Below are 9,020 nucleotides of genomic sequence, written 5' to 3'. Positions count from 1 at the left end.
CGCTTAATTAGTTGTAGTTCAAAATTATTACAATCAACCTTAATTTTTATTTTTAATTTTTTACAAGGGGCTTGTTTGTAATCCAATGGTATTCAAATTTAATCAACCCCTAAGATGTAAGGCTAATCTAATAGTGAAGATTCTTCCTCTTGTATGAGAAATTTTTAATATGAACAAGTGATGTATGATTTCTTCTATGGGTTTATCTCCATCATTAGCTTACAAGCAAAGTAAATTATATTCTATATATATGTTGATTGACTTTAGACCTCAATTACTGACCGGTAGAACTTAATATAACTAGTCAAAAATAAAGTCACCCACTATGTATAAAATACAAAGCAGCATTTACCCATATGGGGATTTGTATCAAGATAAACATTAATAAATAAATATAATGCTCAAATCATTATATTCTTAGAACAGATATTGACATTTGGGGATAAACAGTTTAGCATTAAGAAAAATATTGAGAACTTTTGGTGTATTAGTTAGCAGATTATTAATTAACACACTAAGACTAGTGCAATGCATGCACACATGTTTGGTGAATCAATCCACAAATGAATGCATATTAATGTGCAACTCAGTGAAAATAAATGAATTTCTTATTTAACCCACTAAACACATGATTAGCACTATTGATATTGACTAATTATGAGTGATAAAATATTTTCTTGCTAATATTTGAAGCAAGACAAATATAATTTTTGTTTATAAATTATGCAAAATTGAACTTGCGTCACAAAATTCATCCCTTAACTACAAATGTTCCCATAAATTATTAAAAAAAAAAAAATGGCAAATCAAAACAAAATATATATGAACCCATGTGGCCACAGAGTCATTTAAGATCACAAAATGCTTAGGATCATGGGCCCTTGACATCATAGCTTCGTGGGCTCCATGTATTTTTCTGTCTAATGCTACCACGTAAGTCCATGGTAATTTAGAGCCCGTGACATATGAAAAAACTATTAAATACATCAATTACGCTGATTAACTAATATACCAAATCAAAAAAATAGACAATTTTGTTAAGGACTAAACTAAGAAAGCTCCCTCCACATGGCAACGAATGATTGGTTAGTGTATACGTCTACACCCCGTATAAACCTAATAATTCTTTCATAACGTGTAGCACTATTATTTAATACCCCTAAATTTATATAGAGGACTTGTCTCTCTACCTCGTGTTTATATGTTTATTTCTTAAGTCTTAAACATGTTAAAAATGAAAATTTCTTTTCATGTTTTTGATACTAATAAATTTAAGTACAATTTATTATATATTTAACATTTAAAATACAAATACGCTGAAAGAAAGGAACAACACGGAAGGCACGTAGGGGACCGAACGTAGAGGGGACTCGTGGTGTCCTTCCTCTCCACTCCTTCACTACTAGTACTCCTCCTTCATATATAGGAATCCCCCCTCGTACCATCACCATATCCACCCTTCAATTTTAATTTCCACATCTCTCTCTCTCTCTCTCTCTCGCCAGTAATTAACATGTTCAGGTCATCGTCTCCGGAGCTCCCGGACTGTTTCTATCCAAACAAGGAACCAAACTTAATCACTCCGAACCGGCAGACCCCAACCCATTCCTTGTACCTATCCAACCTGGACGACCAGAGGTTCCTCAGATTCTCCATCAAATACATCTACCTCTTCAAGAAATCCGTAAGCTCCCAAGCCCTCCAACTCTCTCTCTCCAAACTCCTGGTGGATTACTACCCACTCGCCGGCAGGTTGAGAACTTGCGAGGAAAACGATGATCGGAAGCTGGAGATTGACTGTAATGGCGAGGGCGCCGTCTTCGCCGAAGCCTTCGCTGATTTCACCGCCGAGGAGTTTCTAGAATTTTCCAGAGTGCCAAACAGGTCCTGGAGGAAGCTTCTGTATCGAGTGGAAGCTCGCACCTTCTTGGATGTCCCTCCTCTTGTAGTTCAGGTTGGAATATTAACTTCCATTTCTCTCACTTTCTTTTCTTCTCTCTTTTTCTTCGCTACTTAACTTAATGCTGTTTTAATTGACTTTCATGCTTTGCAAAATTTTTCACCACCCAGATGATTCTTTTGGTAAAATATGTTATCTAATTTTTAGATAAAAGTAAGATGGGTATAATTTTTTTAGAAAAAAAAATATATATATTAATGAGGATATTAAAAATTAAGATATTTTTAACAAATGTTTTCCATAGTGAATTGGTATGCCAACGTCCTATGACCATTACCAATTATAGAGAAGGATCGCCAAATAGGTTGAAGCTGAAACCTTTTCTTAAAATTTGTTTCAAAATTTCAATGCTCCATTCCGTGGGGCAAGGGTTGCCGGAGATGAAGTCACAGATGACGCCGGAGTAAGTTGACGATGATAGAGACAATGACATCGGAGAATGATGTCGTCGGAAGTTGATGATGAGAACAGGGGCCGACAGAGATGCAAGGATGGTGTTCGTCGGGTTTGGTGTGATGAGAACAAAGCACAGCGGTGAAATTTTTTTGCGCTGAAGAATGATCAATTTTGCTCTAATACTATGTCAATATTTTGAGAAATCACCACACATTAAGGTGGGTGTGAATACTATATTTATAATTATAAAGAATAATTACAATTAAATGATATCGTATGCATAATGGAAACTAATATCTTCAAATAAATGAAATATCTATAATTATGGAGTTCAATGCAGATATATTTGGGAAGTCTTGGTGGAATAAGTTGTGTGATCCTTAACAGGCCGGGTACAGACTCGTGTGCGTCTGCTCTGACAATCTGTGCTCTTGCCAGGATAGGGGTAGCTTTGTCTTTTCATTCTCGATGCTCAATTAATTTGAAAGTTAAAAAAGAAGAAAGGGCGCCCGCCCACATCATGTTTTTTAAAATAAAAAGATTTAGCGTATGTGAGGTTGGCGAATCCAGGATTTTTTGTTCTTTGGAATTTAATAATAAACAGAATAATTATGTTGTATGACAAAAGAGAAATTAAGGAAGGTAGGTTCCCAATTCAAGCTTGAAAGTTGAAATATGGCATAGTAATAAGTTTTTTTTAATTATAAGTTCATTTTTAAATCATTATCTTTTGGAAATTAAAAAAAAATATTGAGGTCAAATTATTAAATTGAAGGCATGCCTATTAGTAAAAATTATTTTTTAATTATTTTCAAAATTATAAAATACTATTATTTACATGTCACGAATATAATATAATCCTATACAGATTTATATAACACGATTTTATTAGAAAACACAATCTTTTTTTTCTATTTCAATATTTATATATTCTTGTTATTTTAGCATGATAAATAATTTTAATCTAATTATTAAAAATTTAAATGTCTTATTTTATTCTTTTTTTTTTTAAATCAAGCTGTAACAGTAAAAATAAAATATTTAAAACTGAAAAATTAAGAGCGTGGAACAAGTAATAAAGCCTTTTAAGAAGTATTTGTAATCAACGGTCCCGAGTAAAAGAGACGGTTATTTGTCCCGGCATGAGTGTTGCAGCTTATCTTTTCCGGAGCTCTCGTCGCTCTTTTCGAGATAACGACCCGAAAGTATGTGGGGCCCACACTAGCAGCCGATAATGTTGGCTTTGACGCTTTGGTCCCATTCACTGAGGTTGGTGAAGCTTTGCGTGCGTGGGTGGTTTCGCCGTGCCGGTGATGACGCACCTATCTGTCCGAATGACAAATTTGCCCCCCAATCTCACCGTTATCTGATACCTCCTTCTCTGTTTTGCTCCTGCAGGTGACGAATCTCCTCTGCGGAGGAATGATCCTGTGCACCGCCATCAATCATTGTGTGTGCGACGGCATAGGCTCGTCGCAGTTCCTCCAAGCATGGGCCCACCTCACTTCCAAACCAAACGCCGACGTTCCAATCACACCCTTCCACAGCCGCCACGTGTTAAAGCCCCTCAAACCCTCAAAAGTTACCTTCACTCACCCCGGGTTTACCAAAACTACCCCCAACTGTCACGAGCCCGTGGACCCCACCAACCTGAAACAGTACCTGCAGTCGCAGCCCCTGGTGCCCTCCTCCTTAACCTTCACCCCCGCCCATATCCTGCGCCTCAAGAGGCAGTGCGTGCCGTCGCTAAAATGCACCACCTTCGAGGCTCTGGCCGTTCACACGTGGCGCTCTTGGGTTAAGTCTCTGGACCTGCCGGCGTCGCGCGCCGTCAAGCTCCTTTTCTCCGTCAACGTCAGAGGCAGGCTAGAGCCGGCGGCGCCTCCGGGGTATTACGGGAACGGGTTCGTGCTAGCGTGCGCCGAGAGCACCGTGAAGGAGGTAGTGAATCCTAACTTGCGCAGCGGGGTGAAGCTGGTGCAGGAGGCTAAATCGACTCTGACGGATGACTACGTAAGGTCCATCGTGGATTTGTTGGAGGACAAAACGGTAATAACGGACCTTTCTTCGAGTTTGGTGATATCGCAGTGGTCGAGATTGGGATTAGAAGAGTTGGATTTTGGGGATGGGAAGCCCTTGCACATGGGGCCTCTGGGGAGCGACATTTACTGTTTGTTTTTACCGGTGGCCGGGGACGGCGACGCCGTGAGAGTGCAGGTGTCGATGCCGGAGAGCGTGGTGGACAGATTTGAGTATTACATGGGAAATATTTGGGTTGGAGAGGAAATTAATGGTGACGTGGGAAATGGACGTGACGATCCATTAGTGGGAAATGGGTTGATTTGAAGGGTGAAATAATTGATAAATTAATGTAATTTGGGAGTGACATCTGACGCACAACTTTTTCTCTGTGTTTCTCTCTCTTACCTGCATTTTGCCTCAAGTGGGAGGTGGCAGCTGCATGCGCGCCGGCCCGCCCTTACCCTGCTTTGTGTATTGACGTCTCCGACCTTTAGTTTTTAGTGTGGGTCCCGCACTAATAGTTACCTGCGCTCCGGAGCTGTGTTTTAAGACTTAATTATATGTTTATTAAATAGGAATCAAATAAAATAAATTTAATTTTTCATTTGCTTTTGCCATGCTGTATATTTAAATTTTTATTTTATTTCACAAGTCAAAAATATTATTATATAGTGTCTCGTCTTATTATTTGAATGTTTTTACGTTGTGCAATATCTTATGTATCAAAAATTCCTATCATCAATGGTAACAATGATCAAGTTTAAGAACTTTTGATAATCATTGTCATTTGATTTCTCATATTTTAAATTTTATTACAAGAATTTCATTGTAATTAATTATTTGAAAGTTGTGTGTTATACGGACCATAGTGCGAGTCATTTGATTTTGAATTCATGAAGATCATTCGATATACACTTTCAAAGGGAGATATAGTAAAAAAAATTATCGAGTCAGGTTAACAAATCACGTTGTATCTCAGTAATCAGTTAAAAAACATTGAATTTTGAGTGACTTTAGGAAAGTTTGACTTAAACAAACAATAATCAATTAAAAGTACTGAAAATCGATTTTCTAATTGGATATATAAAACATAAGATGGTTAGATATAGACACACTTCATGCAACTTAATAATTTCTTGTATGCAGAAATTTGTAATGAGATTAATTGTAACAATTGTAATTAGAGTAAAAGACATTAGCTTTCCTAAAAATTTGATAAAAAGTGTGTACCTCTCCTAAGAATACTCTTTGACATTTGATTTTCCAAACATACATACTAACTTCTTGTTGGTTTGTGTTTTTGCGAAAGTCGATACATTTGTATTGTTGTTAGATCGAATTTTAGAGGAATTCAGTGTCTTTTCTATAAAACTTTGAGACGATCGGTATAATTATGTATAAAGAACTTAAAATGTAATATAATTTATTCTCTTCTTTAACAAATAGTCAAACAAATTTACAAAGCATAATTAATATAATATAGAGTTATTACACACACACACACACAAATCTTAGCAATACATAAATAAATTAACAACGTTAAGACAAATTTGGAGATCACAATATAAATTTAAGAAGTTTTAGTAAAAAAAAATTTTTCTTAAAGTAATTTAGATTGAAACTCTCTTTCTCACAGGGGGGGTGCGCCGGTAAAGAATTTGGATTAATAAAAATTAAATAATGTATTTGGTTGTTTTGACAATTCATTGTTTGCATCATGTAAGCATAAGGTTTTGAATTTATCTTCGTTAACTAAATTTGTAAGAACAATTTAGAAGTACTTAAAAAAAAAAAAGTCATTTTAAACTATAATTTAACAATTTTTTTTGGTAAACAACACTTTAATGTTATATTTGGGAGTATGAATTTCCGACTTTAAATTTGGATTTAGGTCGACCTAGATAAATTTTAATATAATTTTATATTAAATGTTTTCCAAATTAAATGTCACTCCAAACATATGGTTAGAATTAAAAATTACTATTAAATAATATATATATATATATATATATATAGTATTTTATGAGGCGCATATAAGTTGGTGTTTAGATTTTTAACAAAAAAAAAACAACTACTTTAAGAAAACGTCGAAAACTTAATTAGATTAGAAAAGACCTATAAGAGTATCCGAACCTCCCAATTCTTATCTCCACATCATAAACTCCAAAGAATGAAGTGGAAGCATTTAGAACAGGATATGCAGCATGCTAACAAATCAAACATTCATAGTTAATAACAAAATATTCATACTATTAGTAAAGAGTTAACGCAGGCATTATCACACAAGTTCCAAAAACCTTGTGAGGTACATTAGTATGTCCAAGTGTAAGGTCTTGGGCACGTATTTTCATCTTGTAAGGATGTCCAAGTCATAGAATTAAACAAACACAATACCATATATGCAGCTCAATACTAAAACTACATACCCAAACAATTATTATTAAATCAGAGGAATTCAACAAGATGTTTGTTACTATCCAAGTGTGAAAAAAAATGCCACAAATAAGTTTAACACATACTGATTCCCACAACTTGTGAAAATATGCACATGAGGAACAGATATTTCATACCTTAGGAGCTAAGTTGGCAAGTGCTCGCATATCGTAGCTTGTATGTGCATAAGAAACCAATTTTAACCACACAATGCAAGCGAATAACATTAATGTGACACCAGATAAGACAACTGAATCACACCTGCAGAATTTAAAACTAATCATTGTATAAATCAAAATTTTTTGCTAATTCTTTTGACAAGGTTTTAACCAAGGAGAAACCTTAACAAGAGATTAAGACATCATGTGTATGGTTCTCTTGAGGAATTGGCAAAGTTGTGTAAAGTGGACGCCAATATGAATAGTTAATTCAAATATTTTTTAAAAATCTGACCTTGGCGATGCCTTCTTCGATAGCTTTCTTGTAAACGATATCGGTGAACTCCTTGCCAGATTCATCACCGCGCACAACGACTCTCCACACGGCCTCGTGATCGGGAACTTCTTCGTGAACCCTGCGGTAGCTGTCGTTCGCAGACGTAGAGTTTGCGCACGAGATGATGGACCTGCAATTAGGTAGCGTAAGGTGAGCCAGAACCATGAGATGGTTGGCCACAGTGGCTGGCCTCCTTCTCGTGGCGTTGATGTCCTCCTCCGCCATGAATGAATTCACTTGGGAAGCTTAAGATATCGAAATGCGCTAGTCATCGCTAAGATTGATGAAGAAATTTTAGTTTAGATTTGTTGAGGCACGACGAGGAAAGCTCCACGTGCGTGTCCGCGATTGCCCTAGATGCAGAGATCGAGGAGATGTTGTGGGTGGTGGCTTAAGATTTAGTGGCGAGAGGACTGTGCTGCGTGCAGGGAGGTGCGAGGAGGGAGGGGCAGAGGGAGGAGCAGAACAAAATTTGGGGAAAGAAGAAATGGCAGGAGGGAGAAGGAGGTGGGAGTAGGAGAAAGAAGAAATTTGGGGAAAGTGTGGGAAATTATGCGTGTTAAGGTTGGGATTTCAGTAATACCCTATTATTAGTGACGGTTCTTCCAAATTGTCACTAATACCCTTAACTATTTTTTTTAATACTTTTTAAATAAAAACACTAGTAGTGACGGTTTCAAAACCGTCGCTAATACCCTATTATTAGTGACACCGTCACTAATACCCATAATTAAATTTTTTTTATATTTTTTAAATAAAAACACTCGTAGTGACGGTTCTTCCAAACCGTCACTAATACCCTTGATTAATTTTTTTTATAAATAAAAATACTAGTAGTGACGGTTTCAAAACCGTCACTAATACCCTTACCTAATTTTTTTTATATTTTTTAAATAAAAACACTAGTAGTGACGGTTTCAAAAGCGTCACTAATACCCCATTATAAGTGACGCTTCTTCCAAACTGTCACTAATACCCTTAACTAAATTTTATTTATTTATTCATAAATATTAATAGTGACGGTTAGTTAATCATCACTAATAAGTGACTTTTAGTGACGAATTTAATCTGTCACTAATACCCTAAAATTGTCGCTAATATTTTCTCGAAAAATTTTTCGCGCTAAAATTGTTTACCGCGCTATTATTAGTGACGAAAGTATTAGTGACGGTTTTAAAACCGTCACTAATAGTGTCGTATTAGTGACAGCTGCTAAAACTATCACTAATGCTTACACTATTAGTGGCGGTTCATAAAAACCGTCACTAATACCAACTTTTAGTGATGAAATTGAATTCGTAACTAATACTTTCGTTACTAAAAATCAGTTTTTTTGTAGTGTATGCAATGACTCCATTTCCTCCACCATAGCACCCATCCATCTACTTTTCTCTTAACAACTAGTAATGTAACGCCCCACACCCGAAAGTGGGGTCTAGAGTATTATTTAAATATCTATAATCTCTGATACCACAATTATCTAATAAAAGCAGTGAAAATAATTTAAAACACCTCGAGTGCATTACCAAAGTACTATACTATCACAAACATATGTATCTCCAAATAGCGTTATTACAACCCAAAGATTAAAATAAAACACAAAATAAAAGTTCCATATGGTACAACCACTTCAAAACGCCCCAACCTGGGTTTGCCAGAGAGTACTGCGTCTCTTTTCCTCCACCTGAACCAGACAATAGGGGCCGGGCCTTAT

The 9,020-nt window shown here is 36.1% G+C and overlaps 1 protein-coding gene across 1 annotated transcript; it reads left to right on the top strand.

Annotated features, from left to right (window-relative positions):
- Nucleotides 1-1,411: 1,411 nt before the first annotated feature.
- Nucleotides 1,412-4,979, top strand: LOC131161753 (alcohol acyltransferase 9). Its single transcript, XM_058117711.1, has 2 exons — nt 1,412-1,954; nt 3,755-4,979. Exons 1-2 carry the CDS (start codon nt 1,514-1,516, stop codon nt 4,700-4,702), a joined length of 1,389 nt encoding a protein of 462 aa, XP_057973694.1. The 5' UTR covers nt 1,412-1,513; the 3' UTR covers nt 4,703-4,979.
- The last annotated feature ends 4,041 nt before the right edge of the window (nt 4,980-9,020 follow it).

This window comes from Malania oleifera, chromosome 8, assembly GCF_029873635.1.
Source record: "Malania oleifera isolate guangnan ecotype guangnan chromosome 8, ASM2987363v1, whole genome shotgun sequence".
Classification (NCBI taxonomy): domain Eukaryota; kingdom Viridiplantae; phylum Streptophyta; class Magnoliopsida; order Santalales; family Ximeniaceae; genus Malania; species Malania oleifera.
This window is presented reverse-complemented; position numbering and strand designations above follow the sequence as displayed.

Coding starts and splice junctions, on each gene's coding strand:
- LOC131161753 (XM_058117711.1), top strand. CDS start 1,514: ATGTTCAGGTCATCGTCTCCGGAGCTCCCGGACTGTTTCTATCCAAAC. Junction 1,955..3,754: donor TCCCTCCTCTTGTAGTTCAG/GTTGGAATATTA, acceptor TTGCTCCTGCAG/GTGACGAATCTCCTCTGCGG.